Here is a 19963-nt window from a genome sequence, read left to right on the forward strand (position 1 = left end):
AGACAGACAGACAGACAGACAGAGATACTGTGGATGGACAGATGGATAGACAGGCAGACACAATAGATAGACAGACAGACAGACAGACAGAAGGAGATACTGTGGATGGATGGACAGACAGATGGAGATACTGTGGATGTATGGACGGATGGACAGACAGACACTTTAGATAGATGGATGGATGGATGGATAGATGGACAGACAGACAGACAGACAGACAGACAGACAGATAGAGATACTGTGGATGTACGGACGGTTGAACAGACAGACACTATATAGATGGATAGATGGATGGATGGATGGATGGATGGACGGACAGATAGACACACAGACAGACAGAGATACTGTGGATGGACGGACAGACAGATGGACAGACAGACAGATAGATTCACTCTCTTCCTGAAACATACTAGATAGATAGTAAAGACGTGAATCGGACCATAGGTGCCCTTTACACTCGATAGATGAACAGACAGACAGCAGACGGACAGACAGATAGAAAGAAAGAGTGATGGATAAACAGACAGACAGAGATACTGTGGATGGACGGACGGATGGACAGACAGACACTATAAATAGATGGATGGATGGATGGATGGATAGACAGACAGACAAACAGAGATATTGTGACTGGACAGATGGATGGACAGGCAGACACAAAAGATAGATAGATCGATAGACAGACAGAGAGACAGAAAGAGATACTGTGGATGGACGGACAGACAGTTGGACACTATAGACAGACAGAGATACTGTGGATGGATGGATGGTCAGACAGACAGACAGACAGACAGACAGACAGACAGACACTATAGATGGATGGATGAATGGAAGGAAGGACAGACAGATACAGTAGACAGATGGAATGTTAAATGGCTGAACAGATGTACAGATACTGTGGAGGGATGGACAGACAGACAAATAAAATACCACACACCTCACTGTTCCAACGAGGTACTTTTCAGAGAAAGTTGCAATGAATTTTTTAGCTGAAAGAAAAAAGGGACAATTTTAGGAACGTAAGTCATCATCTGAACAAATGATTGTGAATGAGGGCACAAGACGGTTCTTACACTTTTCATAAACGCTATAAAGTCCAGCCGATCCGGCTTGTAGTAAGAATCCCACTGGGTTTGATTGGGTGACCTGTAAGGGTCTTGCCATGTTTTGTGATGTGTGTGACAGGTGCAGTGATGATGGCAACATCTCTGTAAGCCGGACGTCACAGGAAGCAGACAGCACTGGACGGCGACGCTCCTGGTCACCTTGGGTTCTGTACAGGACGTATCGGCGGGAACGATCCGTAACTGAGAGCACAGCTGAGACTGTTCATCCAAGAGTCGATTAAGCTTCTGAAACACAAAAGCACGAGAATGAAACAAATCCAGTTCACTGCTGGGGTTTTCCACATGATACTCAACATACTGTGGTGTACAAAAGTATATTCATTACCATTTTTATACTATCATCATAGTTGTCAACTATATCAGAAAGTTGCTGTTCAAGCACGCCGGCCTCCTGTTTGACAGCCGCCCGTAGCCTCAAAACATCTTCCAGCTCTTCCCTGAAAAACAAACTCATATTCAAAAACCAGCATACCAAAATCCATGATGTGTTGTGCAGTTTATGAGATATCCAACATTTACCTGTGGGATTCTGACAGAGATCCAAGCACAGACGCCTGCTCTTCCTCCACTCTCACTTCGATTTCTGTCAGTACATTTCGGAACTTTCTCATGCACCTCATCGTGTTTTCCAGCTCATCCAGAGAGTACTGCAAAATGTATAAATATATATAATATTAAATAATATTGCATCTTAACCAAAACCTTCAATGACCAAGACAGTCTACTCTGATCTGATTATTGATTTAAACCCTAACCCTAATCTTAAACCTACAATAAACCATCTGAAGCCGGTTTTCCATTAGCATTATATAACTCCAAACACAGGGATCTTTAGTAGAGTGTTATTGGGGAAGGATTTGAGCTGCAGGGTTTTAGTTGTGCGTGTCTGGTTGTGAAGATACTGAAGTGGTCAACGCTAGTATTTTTCCATTGCACATGCAAATAAAGTATTCAAATTCAAATAAGCCTCATTGAGGATACTGTAAGTGTGCTTTTAATCTCAGAGGCTGAAGAGGACGAGGCACAAGAGTTTCTCCCAGAATAGAACATGTTTAATCTTAGTTTGTTCTTAAAATCAGTTAAAAGATAGATAGTAAACAGGCAGCTGCGTTTCCATTAAAGATTTGAGCACAACGTCAGCAATGTTTTCTAAATGTTGACAAAATTTAATTGCAAAATGATGGCGTTTCCATTGACCCAGTGGTTCTTAAACTGGGGGGCACATGATGGTGCCAGGGGGTCCCTTGTTTTATAACAATGTGTGTAATTAAACCTCAGAAAAATAAGGGGGCGTGCACACCGAAGTGCACGCCTGTGGCAGGCGTACGTTTTCAATTGTTTCCAATGGAAGCGCTGCGTTTTTCAAAAAAGCCAGCAGCTGGTTTTTTCCGCTCTCAGCGCCGAGAGTTGAAATATATTCAACTTTGTGTAAAAAGTCGTACAACAATTGATAAACAAAGCAGAAGTATCACAGCAACCAAAGTGCTCAGCTGGCAGTCGGTGTCTGCCTGGCGTTTTCAGACGTGTTTAAAAGCATTGGTGTGTGCACCCCCTAAGGCTACTTACCTACAGCGCTATTTTGTATTATGTGATGTTTTGTTTAATTCAAATTCTAAGTTTAAGATTGTTTTATGTGATGAATTTTCTTTGGGGGGGGCACAAAGGGATGCACCCTACACAAGGGGGAAGTCAAAAACTTTGAGAACCACCGCATTAACCGCATAAAACGTAATTTTGTTGTCTTGCATTCATAAAACCATGCACTGTTAAAAATACTTTGCTGCCTTAAATTTTTTGTTAAATCAACTCAGATTTACAAGTCATGTCAACAGAGATGAGTTGTCACAACTTATAAAATATAGTTCTCCAATAATATAGTACAACTCACCTGTAGTTATAAATAATAGTAAGTTGAAATTACTTGTAAATTCGAGTTGATTCAACAAAAGATTTTAAGGCAGCAAAGTATTTTTTACAGTGTGGTGACTGGGGTGTTCGACTTCATTTGGTCCTAGTGCGAATGAAGTCAACATGCAGATGACAAAAAACAGACAAAAATTAAACCCAGACCCGATCCAGTGGCGCTTTTTTACCCGACTGGACCCGAATGAATAAATGAGACTGCCGTGCATGCAGTCATCAGTCCGCAGCCACCAGTTAAACAGAAAGAACCCCTGTGGCCTTGCAACCAATTTGTCCCACTGCTCCATTTATTTTTATTTTTTATCTGACGACGACACCAAGGTAACCGCTAAAATGAGCATTCAAAATAGATTGACAGGTCTGACTCAACGGAAATTTACACGAATGAACACGCCAGCCACACGATGTTGCAAGCGTTCTTGTCAATCAGGAGGGGGGATATATAGTGGTTGGAAAAGGACTCTATGCACACACGTAAGATAGTTCAGGCAAACATTATATGCGACCCATGTCCGAGGCACACGCAAAACGGTTTAGACTGGAACCTGCTTGGGTATAGGGTCGGACTCAGATTTTCGGATCTTAGTGGACTCGTGAAGACCTCTACTTGCAACACAAAGGTCATGGGTTTGATTTCAGACAGCACGCACACAATATACATGGTTATGCAATGTATACTTTGGGTAAAAGCATACCGAAAGCGTAAATTTAAATATTTTAGCATACATGGTACAAAACATACTGTGTACTATACATACAAACAATATATAAAAAAATTAAAATGCTCCTGTGGAAAAACAAAATATTTTAAATGTTGTTTATGTCTTTTAATATGCTTTAAGAAAAACACTCTGCAAATTCATTATTGCTGAGTATTTTCTCTATAACAGCAGTTAATCCAAAGATAGTGAATTACTTACAGGCAAATCAGACGACAGCCCACGTTGAATTTTCGCCCATCTGTTGTCATTAATAAGAGACCCACAGTAAAAGCATCGCTGCGTCCCGGCCAACAGCGCACACTCCCACCTCTGGTCTTCTTCCTCATGAGACAACCCTGTGTCCAGAGACATGGACCGCGTACGGAAATATCCAAGATCTCTAGAACGTTCCATAGAGTTCCACATGTGCGGTGACGAAGTCTCCACAGACGTAAAAGGTGAATGCATTCCAGAGTCATTGTCCATGCCACCGTCAGACCGGGATCTCCTGGAGAAAGATTCCCTTCTGAGTTTGAGCGAGGTGGGAGAACTATGCTCAATAGCCGTGTTGACATTTTGGTCTTCGGTGGCGGTCTGAGATTCCCCTATCTGGTCACAGACTGAGGTTTCTGTGTACTGAATTTGTTCGATGTCCTCATGAGGAAATGTAGTGGTGGACACCTTTCTTTCTAAGTCACCTGTTTCAGGTTCGGTAGGAGAGAAGCTTGAGATCGTCTCAGCAGATTGGAGCTCCTCAAAGAGGGAGATACTTTGCTTATAAACACGTTCGGTGCTTTGAAATCTATCACGGAGTTCAGTTGGAAAAACCACGGGATCCATTTGTACGTAGTACGCTAGCGTAACGCCACTGCTCATTTTTCTATCATCTGGTAATGAAGACTCTGAATTTCCATTTTTAGTCAGCATTTTTTGCAACTGATCCGAATAATGCAAATTTTCCTTTTCAGTCTGTGTTTTCCCCATCTGGGCCGAGTCGGATTCTGCTGTTCCCAGAACAGTATGAGACTGTATTATGTTGTTAATAGATCCAGAGTCTGCTGTTCCCAGAACACTACTGATAGGGGAGTCGGTGTGCTCAAAATCCCGTGGTTCTCTGGCGATGTTCTCTTTTTGTTTTCTGGGCCTACGCCGGCTTGTTGTATTTTCTTGTGAAATTCCATTAAGCATCTGCAATAGAAATAAAACAAGAATTTTTGATTTACATTTTTATAAACACCATCAAAAGGGATAATTCCCCCCAAAATTTAAATTCTGTCATTGTTTACTCCCCCTTATATTCCTGAGCTCAGATTCAGTGATGTTGTGCTGAGAGATTGGCGGATCCTCCAAAAAGCTGCTGCTGTCAGATTGAAAGTTGTTTGTTCTTATCACATCAGAGTCCAGACGTCCACCTACACAAAACCAAAATATATTAGCATGCGCTCACACATCTTCAACCCTTTAATAAAAATGTATGCTGCCTTTATGTGTTATCTAATGTGTGTTGTGAAGTTTTGATGACAAGCTTGTGGTTGGAAAGAATGGAGGACACCAGATTAGACCATTTGCATCACGCTCAAACATAACCAAAGAGTTTTGATATTTTTCCTAATTAAAACTTGACTCTTCTGTAGTTAAATTGTGTACTAAGACCGACAGAAAATTAAAAGTTGCGATTGTCTAGTCAGATATGGCTAGGAACTATACTCTCATTCCAGCGTAATAATCAATGACTTTGCCGCTGTAATATGGCTGCAGGAAGCGCAATAATATTACACAGCGTCCGAAAATAGTCCCCTTGGTAACTTTCAATAGCAGGAGACTATTTTCGGGCACTGCGTAATATCATTGCACCTCCTGCAGCCATGTTATTTTTTAGCACGATGCTAATAGTCTAATCAGATTCAATGGATTATGCTAAGCTATGCTAAAATTGGTAGCACCAGATCCGGAGATCAGCTGAATGGATTCCAAAACGGTAAAAATCAAAGTTTTAACTCTAGGGGAGCTGAGAAATGAGCATATTTTCAAAAAAGTGGAGTGTTCCTTTAAGGTGCAGTAATGTACCCAAAAGGGTACAGCATTGTATTATGTTTTGTATAGATACAAAACAGAACCTTGGGGTACCACCCCAGCGACAGAAAAAGTATGTGCTTTTCTTTCTGACAATGCGATTGCACATGAAGACAGCATTGAGCCTTGTTTTCAGACTAAATATAGCAAGGCTTACGTATGCCCTTTAAAGTAAAGGTGCTAGTCTTTGCAATGGCTATTTCAGAAAAAAAAATCAGTCAAAAGTTCCTAAAAAAACATTATACTACAAAGAATGTGCAACAGAAAGGTTATGTGAATGTTATTGAAGGCAACACAAACTCTGAATGCATGAAAATGTTTGAACAATCTCATGGATCATTTGCATATATCTAAGATGGAAATTGTTCTATGTAAATTATTGGAATCCACACAGTGGCTTTAAATCGAAACCATTTGTTTTTCATCTCTGAAGGATTATGATTCTAGTAAGTATAAATAATTTAATCTACAAACAGTAGACTGTGTTTCATGCATTCTGACTTATTAAAGGGGACAGAGAATGAAAAACCAGTTTTACCTTGTCTTTGTTGAATAATGGTAGTCTACCCACATTCACAAACATACAAAAAGTGCTAAACATGCTAAACATCTCTGTCTCAGAAATTCCTCTTTTAGAAATGTCAGCCAGAAAACAGCCCAATCTGAAAAACTGATGCTTATGACATCACAGGCATCTAACTGCCCCTCCACTTTAGAATAATTGGCTACATTTTTTGAGTAGCAGCAAAGTCAGCCAATCAGTAATGAGATTGCAATTTAAGCCTGTAGGGGGAGCCAAATAGGTGCAAAACCACTTGTTTAAAATCCCCCACTCTAATAGAGCTATCTGAGAGAGGTTTTTAAGAAGCTTCTAAGACATTACAGACCCAAACAAAAATGTTTTTGTCTACATGTCACATCACAGAACAAGGATAAATACTCTGTTCAATCATTCTATGTCACCTTTAACACTTTTTAAGATTTGTTTCCTCATGCTAAACATAGGCAAAGTGTCAAAAAAGCAGTTGGACGTGTTACGGAATATTTCTGTGCCGAATGCACTTCGCCAGGGTTCGTACAAGATTTGAAAGTTTTTTTCGATTACAGGAACTGCTGACGTTTCAGGGGTAAGCTATACGTATCACTTCTTTTTATGGGCCCTTCCTCTGGAAACCACGCCCACATGTCAATCAGTGGGAAAGCAAGAGCCGAGTCACATGCTAAATTAAAGGCATTCACGGAACAGTTTTGTTTTATATCAAACTCAACAATTGCACGAAAGAAGAAGTGTGTTTTGGATGTAAGGAGAAGAAAGCCAATATTATGGGAACAATGGATATAGTTTGTTTATCTGGGGTAGTAGCTGAGTTTTGCGTGTTTGTTTAACGCTGGATTTCATTGAAAAGTTTAACTGGGCCATGAGTTGCATGCGGTAAGTAAGACTTCTGTGTTATGTTGGAAATAGGCCGTATGTGCATATTATATAAGCGACATGAACATGTAGTGAATCATAAGTTATCCAGTCAGTGTTGTATGAAGTATTGACTCAGACTCGCTCCTCCCACCCTTCGTCTCCCTCGAATTTTTTTTGTACATTATTGGAAAGAATCGGTAAAGCTAATCTGTCTTTTATAAATCTGATAAAACTGAAGACTCTTCGGAGATATGAAGGATGTAATACTACTCTATAGGTACTCAAGATTAACATTAGACACAAAGAAAAAGTGTGTTACGGACACTTAAAAAAAAAATTGAACTTCAATAAACAACATTCAAGTTAATAAAGCTGCACAGACCTCCGGGATCCACAGGGCCGTTGGAATTCCCAGGAACACCTGAGCTCCGGATCTAAGAAGACAAATCAACATTAGAAACAGACTTTATACTTTATGTAAACATTTCACAACAAATCCACAACACTTCACCTTCTCCAGCTCGAAGGATCCCATGGGCTCTTGCATCCCCTTTCCCATGGATGATGGGACAGCGTTAAATTTCAAGGGATCTGTTGTTACTCTCACCGTGGAGCCGCTTACAACAGCCGTAGCTGCATCTGAAATTTTGCTCTGATCGTCTAGAAAGGGACTGCTGTCGTCCGACACTTTGCTGCGTTTTGAAGGGATTCTTTTATCTATTGATGATTCTGGTTCGGCCTGAGCCGAGGATGCGGTAGGGGGCTTGTCCTGCATTTTTTGGGCTTGTCTTGTGGTCTTCTTGGCGGCTCTACGCAGAATCGATGCCACACGCTTTCTCCTCTCTCGTGCATCCATGGACGCCTGGATGGGAGATGTGTCTAAAACCTGGGAAGAAGCACCAACCAGATTGGTGAAGGTTGCGGTGACCTGCTGGAGAACCTCGATCTCTCTGAACCGACCTGGGAGAGAGAACGATAGATATAGAGGAAGAGAGATAAAGACTCTTGAGTAATGTAAAACAATTTGCTTATTGAAATGTTTAACATCTTTTATAAAGATGATCAGTAGCTGTTAAACAACCCTATAAAGAAACAAGGTTCATACTTCTGACATCAGGGTTTTCGACGTCTATTCGGCTTTGCTGAGCCTCCAGAAAAAGCTGGAAACTGATGCCGCGGGCGTTGGACTGATAACAGAGGAATCTGGCCGGAATTCTGCCAGTGATATCAGGCTCATCGATGCCAAATCCCAAATCCAGAAGCAATTCTTCAGGGTCATCCTGCAACATGTCCAACACGTCCATAACGCTGCGGGAAGAAAGATGTTAGCATTAATGTTTATTTGCGAAAAGTTAACTAATTGGCAAGTGAACTTTAAACCCCGCCCCTTTTTTGGTGCACACGCCTAACATGAGATACCAAGATGGTTGCAGTTCTTTAACTCTTTGGTCTATGGAAAAGCCAATGTCATAAAAGTCATAGAAACTTTTTTCATACAAAAACAATAGGATGCCTTAAACAAATGAAAAATACAGCCTAATCTCACGAGAAAACGTACATATTTTACGAGTTGGATAATTCGTATCAATTAATACGAAGTGTATCATGCAAAATTGTACGATTCTCATGAAAAAAAAAAAACGAAACCAAAACTTACGAATGTGGTCGTATGAATACGAATTAGCTAACTCGTAAAACATGTACGAATTCTCGTGAGATAGTGTTGGAAAAATAATTCCACAATATTATGATTTAAAAATATAATAGTCTATATGGCAGAAATGAAACATTATTGCTGTAGCGTTGGAGTTGTTAAATATTTTTTTAAAGAATCTGGAATTCTACAGCTTTGAAATCATACATTGTTGTCAAAATTTATTTTAATTTCAAAGTTAAAACAGGTAATGCATAAAAATATACATGCTATATATGTTTAGCCAACTCGTAAAATATGTACGAATTCTCGTGAGATAGCGTTGGAAAAATCATTACACAATATTATGATTTAAAAATATAATAGGACCTATAGCTGAAATGAAACATTATTGCTGTAGCTTTGGAGATGTTAAATATATTTTTTAAAGAATCTTAAATTCCTCAGCTTTGAAATCATACATTGTTGTCAAAATTTATTTTAATTTCAAAGTTAAAAACAGGTAATGCATAAAAATATGCATGCTGTATATTTTTAACCTACTTGTAAAATATGTACGAATTCTCGTGAGATAGTGTTGGAAAAATCATTACTTAATATTCTGATTAAAAAAATAAAATAGGCTATATGGCCGAAATAAAACATTATTGCTGTAGCTTTGGAGTTGTTAAATATTTTTTTAAAGATTCTTGAATTCTTCAGCTTTGAAATCATACATTGTTGTCAAAATTAATTTTAATTTCAAAGATAAAAACAGGTTATGCATAAAATATACATGCTGTATATTGTTAGCCAACTCGTAAAATATGTACGAATTCTCGTGAGATAGCGTTGGAATTTTTTTTACATAATATTATGATTTAAAAAATATAGGCTATATGGCCAAAATGAAACATTATTGCTGTAGTGTTGGAGTTGTTAAATATTTTTTTAAAGAATCTTAAATTCTTCAGCTTTGAAATCGATACATATTTCAACTTGATTTATGCAAGTCAATTCAACATACTTTTTTATTTTAAGTTTTGACTGTGAATAGTTGACATAATTAAAATAAAAACAAGTTAAAATTGTTTAACTACATTTTTTGAATTAAAGTAGCATAAAAATATGTTGATTTGACAAAAATGCTGCATTTTTTGATGTTTATTTAAAGTCCCCTTGCAGTTGATAATTTCTTAAAACTCATCTTTGATGATAAAAATGACATTTTTCAATATTTTTCTTGTGCAAATTATTTCTATATACCTTAAAATAGTTTAAATAACTCTACAACCTTGCTGCATTTAGTATTTGCAGATGCATGAACATGCAAATTAGTCTCCTCCTCCACTCAATCACACCAACTCAGACATGATGACATAATTGGTTACAACATGCTTTTGATGTAGAAATCAAGGGTGGTTCAAACTACATTTTGAGACTATCTTTGGTAAAGTGATTATCATGAATGAGCACACAGACATATAAACAGGGTTAAAAAAAATTGACAGATGGACGGATTCCTGACCTGACTTTAGACTGAGTCGAGAGATCTGATTCCAAGCTGTTCCACCTTGACAGGGAAGGAAGATCTTCAGATGCCCTGTATAAGGATGACATCACACAGCGTCAAGTAGCGAAATTTGAGATATTGACTAAACCCTGCCGACATGCCCATAGTTTCCACCCAAACCCTTTACGTTCCTATAGGATCTTTCTCTCGGTTTCGGACGGAGCTTGAAATCGCTCCTCTCCACATCACTGACATTCCACCTCATGCAAACAAGACCAGCAACCCATTGAACGCAACCAGATGAACATTTGCATGGGAAATATGACTCGGGTTTCTGGCAGGTTTCCGAATAAGAGTGTGACACCTCATGAACATACCATTGCTTTGGCTGATATATATATACAAATATATATACAAATGTAAAATATCAGGTAATTTCCCAAACATTTCCTCAACATTAACACTAATTTCAATGAACTTTCAATTACAACAATTGAAATCAGTTAAATGATTGTGTTAAGCAATGTGTATGAAATTCTCTTGGAAGTAAACATCCATTTGGTAGACACAAGATACACAGATGTATTTGTTTCCAGCATAAATGCATAAATCACACAATATCAATCAAATACATTTCTTAAAAGAGAAACCAAAGCAAGTAAAGCCCAAGTTCTTACCTCAGAAAGCTCTGTACCGTCCTAATGGAGCGTTTGCCATATAAAGATGCTGTGTCAGACACAAAAACAAAGAGGAGGTCATTTAAAAATGGAAAACAGCTCTGGTTTTAATGAAACACGTCCAGACGACTGTACGGTAGCTATATTAGGTAAATATTCTTCGTTGTTGCGTTGATGTTGTCATAAACAGCTCGACAGAAGACTTTGGCATGATGTCAGGAACACGTTGGCTCTAAATGTCGTCTTATAAGTACAAGCTGATCCACCGAGTGCAGCCAATACTGCCAAACATCTTTTATAATCATAGCAAAGAGTACCAATCTATCCCGTTCTTAAACTTCCATTGCCACTGTCTAAAGAAAACCAAAGCACCACATTCGTGACAAGGGGCGTGTCTGACCGACGAAATTGATTGACAGGAGTAAAATCAGAGATTTGGAGGAGGTAAGAAACAATTCCCAAAGAGACTTATAGATAATAGAGTCAGGATATTCACATTTTTACAGCACCTTAGAAATAATGACAGAAAGTGGGACGACCAGAACCCCTTAGGAGATCTTAGCACACCAACCATACACTAGGTCCCAAAAAGATTCTTTGTAGTGATGTCATATAACCATTTTGGTTCCCCCAAAAAATTTGTAGATGTCTTCAAACCTTATTTTTAAAAGTGTACAAAAAGCACACCAGTTAGATAGACAGCACTAAGAGAACAATTATAAGCGGGTACAAGTGACCACAATAAGTCACACATTTTAACAGATATCTAAAAAGTCCAGGGAGCATTCAGATCCCACGTGTATTTAGATGAAAAGGGCCTGGTCTATGTGACAGGTCAGCACGACCTCAACAAATTTCCATACAGCCTCGGTGTGTGCTCTTAAAGGAACAGTTCACATAAAAAACGAAAATTTGGTCATTGCTTTCTCTCCCCATGCTGTTCCAAATGCTTTAGTGTGGCCTTGAAATAAAGTCATGTGTGATTGGAGTTAGATTAGGATGAGTAAAACATATTTATCACAAATGATATTAAATGCATTCTCAGTTTGTGACATCACAGAAAAATGTGTTATTAACACCAAGCCAGATTTGAATGATAAAAACGTCAAATAAATAAAAGAAATTATCAAAATCTAGGAAAAGGGGGCGTGTCCACTGTAGGCACTTAAACCACGTCCAATCATGGGGAAGTTGCCATCTCTTTTAACTTTTAAATACTGATACAACCTGAATGGATGCTCGCGATTGTGTTAGGGGCGGGGCCATGGTTGGTGGCTCCAGTGTATCATCAAGCCACTGTTTTAGCCCCACCCAAATAATACGGAACACAGAAATTTGGACAAACTTTTTAACAGTGTACCTTTACAGTACTACATAGTTTACAGTCTCAACAATACTTTTGTAACATTTATAATGTGTTTACAAAAAATCCCCAAAAATGACTTTTGTCATTTTCTGTCGCATTAAAGGTTTTTTGATGGTAACATATTAGTTTTAAAAACATGAAAAGCAGGGGCTACATCCATTTCTGGTCCTGATATTACATTTTAATCGAACAATCGGTGCTGTAAACCTAAATCCAACCCAATCTACTGTATATCCATACCACAAAAAATGCAGAAAATGAACTGTAGGATATTAATGTTCAAAAGCTGTCAGTGGGGCGGTCATGGCACCCTTTAAAAAGGTCCTTTGTACCATGGTACCAATATGTACTTTTGAGGTACTAATATGCACCCTTAAAGGAAAACGTCATCGTTTTTCAATATTTTACTTTGTTCTTACCTCAACTTAGATGAATTAATGCATATCTATCTCTTTTCAATGCGTGTACTTTTAATTTTTGTACAGCATTTCTTGAATGTGTTGGCATTTAGCCTAGCCCCATTCATTCCTATGGCTCCAAACAAAAGTTTTATTTTGTGCCACCATACTTACTCGTGTAACTACTCATGTAACAGTCTTTAAATAGGGAAAACATGGAAGTGTTTGGTGGCTTCTAAAGTCATCCCTGTTTGGATCCTAAGGAATGAATGGGGCTAGGATAAATGCCAACACATCCACAACGCACTGTACAAAGATAAAGTGCACACCCCGAAAAAATATAGGTATGTATTAATTCATCCAAGCTGAGGCAAGAACATAGTAAAATATTGAAAAACTGTGATGTTTTCCTTTAAGATACAAAGGTGTACTTTTATAAAGAGTAGCTTTTGTACCTTGTTTCCTCAAAGTGTATCTATAACACCTTTCAACCCCCAACCCTAAAATCTAAAAGGCTGATAGGAAAGTTGTCTTAGGTCCAACAGTGATGTTAATCCAGGAACATGTCCTACTTGGGTAAATCAAAAAAGCAATAAGCGGCACGTATTTCCTGGCTTTATCTATTCCTTATCTGTTTGATCGGCTTGATTGGAAACCACACAGAAGCAAAAGAAACTTTCTACAAATGATTTGTGGCACAATTTGGACTGTTGTCCCGTGCGAGACAGCGGGGGCTGGACTGTTTCACACTCTGCTGGTGTTTGTGTTAGAAGGTATGAAGAGGTTTGCCATGTTTAAAATCCAGGATTAGCACAGACTATACTTAGACTCGAATTGAACGGTAGATAAACGTATGCTTGTGAATGTACCACAGCTCTCTTGTTACTTAAAAGAATATCAAGTTCAATCAAAATAAAAATTATAAAATTGAGAATGTTTACCTTCTACTCCCAATGCTAGGTTATCATCTTTGGAATCGCTGAGTACTGCAAAAAAGAAAATGACAGCAGAGCAATATAGTTTATAATAGTGTATTTCAACAATAACGTGAAGCCAATTCATGCTTTCAGGCCACAAGGCAGCATTCAAAAGAAATGAAACTAAAAACTAAACCGGACTGTTTGTCAAACAGATACAATATAGCGTGATAATAATATAATAGCACAGCATTTACATGCTCGAGGATAAAACAGGGATGGTCAGAATTGGTTTGCATATATTATAATGAATAAATACATTTAAATACATAAATACATTTATCAAACTTCACTGAAAAATATGATTGAATTTAATAATTTTTTTAAGGTAAGTGGTTGCAATCAATTTATTTAAGCTACATTTAAACAAAAAAGATTAGTAAAGTAAAATAAAATATAAACATTTTGTTTAAATGTAGCTTAAATAAATTGATTGCAACCACTTAAATTAAAAAAATTGATTAAATTCAATGAATAATTTTTTTCAGTGTTTAGATAACTTTAAATGACCCTAAACCACATTAAGTCACTGATATATTTGTAAAAATAGGCAACAATACATTGTATAGGTCAAAATCATCAATTTTTAATGCCAAAAATCATTAGGATATTTAGCATTGATATAAAAAGTGTATTTATCATTATATGTGTTGCTTAGGACTTTTCAATATTTTATTTTTGCACCTGCAGATTCCAGATTTTCAAATAGTTCAAGTATTTGTCATAGCAAACCATACATTAATGTAAAGCTTATTTATTCAAAATATTGATCATTATGTACCTACACTGTTACAAAAATTGTCAAAATATGAACCCCAGCTGTCATTGGGACTGTACCATTTCAAAAAGCTGGGCACCTTAATGGTTCACATTATTATCTCAGGTACATATTGGTACCAAATGTATACATTTGGTACATTTTTAAAGTGTATTGCCCCAGTGACAATTTGGTCACATATTTTAAATTTTTTTGTGTACAGTATAAACAAAAAAATATCCACACAATTTTTTTTATAAATGAAGCTACTGTATAGAAAAACAACACCTGTTTTATTCTATGGTTTTTAAGCAAATAAAGTAAATGCATTTTCATACACAATGGTTATCCCAAGAACAAATACGTTTTTTTCTAAAGCAATAAAAATAACATAGTTGTTTATAAAAACCCTACTTGGCTTTAAGTTTTTGCAAATTTGCGGTGATGCATAACCTTACCTGCCGTCTCCAGGACAACGTCTGGTTTTGTTTCTTCCCTAAACAAAGCATTCAAATTATATTAGTAGCCACATCAGTATAGAAGGAAAATCTTTAAAAATCACAATGACGTAAGCAGAAATAAACTATAATAAAACAGTAGTCGGCTCTTACTTAATGATTGACGTAAGCCAGTGCTCTATGGCATCTTCGTTACATTTTCCTGTTAAATAAAAAACCCAGACCAAATGTTAAATCTGAAATATGAAAGAGGCTTTAATCTATCTGTTTTATAGAGAATATGAATTGAATAGATAGATAGAAAGATCTAGATGTCCGAGACAACCCACGGTATTATACAACTCCCAGCTCAGATGGGCGTTCTCTGAATTGCTTTGCATATTCTCTGAAATAGACCAGACATCTGAGATCTGGTTGACCCATAGGATTACAATTTAACCAAGATTGACTGTCTGTACTAATTACATTTGACTGATTCAAAACTGAATTAAACTCGAAATGAAAACTTTTATGTTAGAAGGTAAAATCTCACCAATCTCAGATGCATCCGTTCTGCTCCATTTGCTCCTTGAAGCAGACAAGTTTGCTCTTCTGTTAAACAATAAATCTTCAGCCATTGCCGTGGTCATGAGGTCCGACCCATCCGAACATCATTCTCAGTGCTCACAAACTGCACAGTATGAGATCACCTCCTCTGACCAAACACTTTGAAAAAGAAAAATGCAAATATTTCTCACCAAAGCTGACGACAGGCAGGAAAAAGACACTTTCTTTCTCTCATTAAAGGTGTTTGGTTTCTTGCCCTTGAGATATAACAGTTTATAGTTAGGATAAAGTCTGTATGTACAAAGAGTTATTTATTTGCTATATTTTATAATTCTTTACAGTAATCTGTTAAAACAGAATACATGTGCTTTCATATTTCAAACATTTTTAATTGTAAAACCTTTAAAGAACAAATTTTATTTACTGGTAATATTATAGTTTTTCTCAGTCGCTTGGTACATTTCTCAGATCAGAATAAAAATTCTCAAAACTACCTGTTCAATTCTCACATCATTGTGTCACTTGTGCACATCAAAAAAGCAGTTTCTCATTTCTTTGCAAATGCTTTGGTACATCCATGCAAATGATTCTGTACAATTCTTTGCTTTTTCCTACATTATCAGTTGCTTATTTCATGTTATTATAATGGGTCTCTGTTAAATAGTCTCACCCCCCACAACATTTAGGCATTAGTTCATAGTATAAGTCTTTACATGCAAAATGGTTGAACAAGTTGTCATAATACAGGTTTTGGTCAAACATATTTCTATACATTTCCATTAGACATTTTTTTCTAAATCTGTCCTAAATTGGTAAATTGCACCCAGGTGAATCTTGACTTTCTCTAACACACAGAAACGTCCCCAGCACCCAAAAACCGAGATGTTGAAATTACAGCTATAGACCCAAAATAGTCCGGCTACACTGTAAAAAAAATTGCTGTAATTTTGCAGCTGGTTGCCAGTAACTTACTGTAGAAGATAAAGTCTAAAAATGTTTAATGTTCATTTAACTATGAACAAAATGTTGCCAGTAAACAACATAAATGTAAAATCTACGGTAAGTTACTGGCAGCTAGTTGCCAGTAATAACCAGTAATACTGTAATTTCTACAGAATTTTTTTACAGTGTATGAGTAACCCACTTCTACCCTAAATTACCTTGAATTTGATTACATGCCATTTTTGCCAAAATAACTTGCTTGCTGGTTCAGGAGGTATAGGAAGACTTCAGTGTAATTCCTACAGCACTGCATGTAAAGATATTGTCCTATGTTCACATTTCTACTTTATTTTTTTTTCTTTGTGCTATGCAGTGCTGTCTTTTACTTTATGCAATCACAATGACATGGTCTGTCAACAAATTACAGAACAAACAGTAAAAGCGTATGTAAATTTTGTCCTGTCTCTTGCAATCAAACTCCGACATAACTTACACTAAGATGTAACTTACAATTTACAATAGTTGTCATGAAAACTTTAGTTATAGTTTACATCAGCACATGCCTCAAGAGTAAAGTGTTATATTGACAACGTGACTAAACAATGTGACTGTCTTATCCGTACACAATGACACAAAGTCATTCTGATGGCACTGACATGTTCATTGACACAGATATTTACTTTTAAGAGATGAACGAAGGATTTTGAGTAAGAAAGTGGCTTTTGCAGGTTATCCATGGTGTTTTGCTATTTGTAGAAATTGTTTTGATGTACTTATTGTTTTGCAAATGTCGAGGATGATTTGAGAAATGTACCAAAGCGACTGAGAAAAACTGTAATCTATCTTCATGTTTCTGTCCTACTGAACAAAAACAAATTGCATTTCTGTGAATTTGACCCATAACCAACAGCCAATGAAATCCATTTTGGGTAACCACAATTATGGTTATTTGACCATCATCTTTGACATAAAGAAATCAATTTTTATTATTGATAAAGATCATTGCCATTGAACAATAATGTCTCAATCTAATTTGAAACAAAAGTTTAACTGGTTACTAGGTGTGTGTGTGTGTGTGTGTGTGTGTGTGTGTGTGTGTGTGTGTGTGTGTGTGTGCGTGCGTGCGTGTGTTAAACCCACAGGTAAATTAAACCCCTTAAAATTCCAATGTACACTGCATTATTTGACAAACAACTTCATCAAATACAACATCTCAAAAACAAAAAGCTGAACATGTCACATATCTTTGGAAAGCTGAGATTCTTGTGATTTGAATGATGTAAATTGTATAGAATCAATCATGTATACAATACAAACAATACACTCCTTTTTAGGCATTGTTTAGCCTTTATGCTAAGGGGATAACAACATATAAACGTTTAAAAATTACACCGTACAAAGTGAAATGTTGGATCAACTTTAAAAAAATGACTTCAATTGGAAACACCTAAAATAATATTTTTATCAACTTTTATGTAAATATTATATGTGGAAAAAACTTAAAGTGACAAATTTAAATTTAGAAAGGACTTTTTTTAAGTTGATCCAACTTTTCACATTTAACAGTCTACAATACACACTTGAAAATAATGGCTGGGTTATTTTTGACCCATAATGGGTAAATATTGGACAGAACACATGCTGGGTTAAAATTGACCCAATGTTTGGTTGCTGTTATGCAACCATGGATTATAATAACCCAACAGTTTGGTTAAATCAACCCAGCACTGGGTCAGTTTTAACCCAGCGGTGTGTTCTGTCAAATATTTACCCATTATAAATTAAAAAATTACGCAGCCATACGTATGACGTGTATACGTTATCATTTTAGGATTATGTATCATTATATTGTAATACTGTAACAGTAAATCATTATAACCCTTGCAAGAGATAAACACATCAGCCCAAACAACAAGGCAACTCTACAACCAACTGTTAACTTTTTTTCTTGTTTCTCTTAACAAAATGATACTACAATGCTTTTATAAAACAATCTACATGTACATTAACAAATAACTATAATGAAAAATTTAACGTGTTGTTGTTGAAAATCAAATAAACAGCAAAGACTTTTCCACATTGTTAACTTTTACTTGTGAAAATGAAGCACTTACCTGCTCGTCGGTAGGTCAGAAGTGAGCACCTGTCACACGACTGCAGTGTTTATAATGTTGCTTATCGCTTCATCAAAGGCTTAAAAAGGAAAAGCCTTTCAAGTTTGTTCCACATTCAGGTGGGATAATAAACAAAGAACTTATGCAAATTCTTCAGAAGAAAAAAAAACAAGCTACTGTAGTGAATCCGTAGCTCTCCTGTAATCCAGTTGAACAAATTTCTGGATGTAAGACAGAGGATTTTCCTGCCTGCAGAAACATGATATCTGTAGCTTAACCTGTTCATAGGAAATGTGGGTGAATTTTACAATTTGCCTCGTACCTGTAAACACTAAAGAGTATTGCTTACGAAATTAATATCCACAAACAAAAGTAGCTAATGCGTTTCTTTTATAAAATACATCTATAAGAAGCAATGGAGAGAATTGGGCATTATTAAACGAATAAAAAACGCAAATTGCAGGTTTAAAGATTAAAGGTTATCTTACTAAACCCAATGTGCAAGGTGATCGTGTAAATACGATAGTCAAAATGTTTTTAACATTATACCAGCCTAATCCTTAAAGTTACAATTTACATAGATTTAGATTTTGCTCCGTCACTGTTTGCAAAGAAGCAAACTGGCGCGCGACACTGCATGTACTTCATTATGCACAATTATTCAAACCCACATTATGCAAACCCATCTAACAAGGTTACTAGCTCAGGAAATGTTGGTTGTTTAAAAAGAATAAATAAAAACATAATATAGGCTATAAAATAATAAATAATGAAGGTCTCCGTTATGTTTCATGTAAATATCAACCGTTTTACAGTCAGACATAGCTGTTCAATAAAAGATGATGTCATACAAAAGATCAGATAATTGGTTTTTGAGATAATTTGATGAAATGTTTGAATTTAATCACCGAGTTTTGTAGACATTTGCAAGATTAAGTTTATGATTTATTATGGGTAGCCCTAATTGTGAATTATTTGTTTTTAATTGTTTTATTTTTATGTTAACTGAAAAAAATTGTCGGTCAGGTCTCTGACGCAGAAATGCCAAAAAACTGCAGTTCTACTATTGAACCACTAGATGTCACCAAACGCCTAATCGCAGTTCTCCATGCAATCCACATCAGAATTCAAAAAAATATACATGTCAGTGCCTTGCCATGTATATGTACTTAAGTTTAGTGTCATTTCTTTTCATACACTCTCAGATGTAAAGGTACAAAACCTGTCACTGGGGCGGTACCCTTTCAAAAAGTACACATTTGTACCTAAAGGGGGCGTCTTTGTACCTTAAATGTACATATTGGTACCACACATGTACACATTTGTACCTATATGGCACATATT

General features: G+C 36.6%; 1 protein-coding gene across 1 annotated transcript in view; it reads right to left on the bottom strand.

Annotated features, from left to right (window-relative positions):
• The window catches only part of itprid1 (ITPR interacting domain containing 1), a 21965-nt gene extending 3181 nt beyond the window's left edge, over positions 1 to 18784 (bottom strand). The window contains exons 1-16 of the mRNA XM_055182545.2: positions 18620 to 18784; positions 15550 to 15722; positions 15171 to 15219; positions 15018 to 15055; positions 13767 to 13811; positions 11062 to 11110; positions 10400 to 10474; positions 8344 to 8546; positions 7750 to 8198; positions 7621 to 7672; positions 5042 to 5163; positions 3971 to 4939; positions 1647 to 1774; positions 1453 to 1564; positions 1074 to 1352; positions 938 to 989 (exon numbers count right to left, since the gene is read on the bottom strand). Of these exons, the coding sequence (XP_055038520.2) occupies positions 939 to 989; positions 1074 to 1352; positions 1453 to 1564; positions 1647 to 1774; positions 3971 to 4939; positions 5042 to 5163; positions 7621 to 7672; positions 7750 to 8198; positions 8344 to 8546; positions 10400 to 10474; positions 11062 to 11110; positions 13767 to 13811; positions 15018 to 15055; positions 15171 to 15219; positions 15550 to 15646 (2718 nt within the window). The 5' untranslated portion in view covers positions 15647 to 15722; positions 18620 to 18784 and the 3' untranslated portion in view covers position 938. The remainder of the gene's footprint in view (positions 1 to 937; positions 990 to 1073; positions 1353 to 1452; positions 1565 to 1646; positions 1775 to 3970; positions 4940 to 5041; positions 5164 to 7620; positions 7673 to 7749; positions 8199 to 8343; positions 8547 to 10399; positions 10475 to 11061; positions 11111 to 13766; positions 13812 to 15017; positions 15056 to 15170; positions 15220 to 15549; positions 15723 to 18619) is intronic.
• Positions 18785 to 19963: the final 1179 nt, after the last annotated feature.

This window comes from Misgurnus anguillicaudatus, chromosome 25, assembly GCF_027580225.2.
Source record: "Misgurnus anguillicaudatus chromosome 25, ASM2758022v2, whole genome shotgun sequence".
Lineage (NCBI taxonomy): Eukaryota > Metazoa > Chordata > Actinopteri > Cypriniformes > Cobitidae > Misgurnus > Misgurnus anguillicaudatus.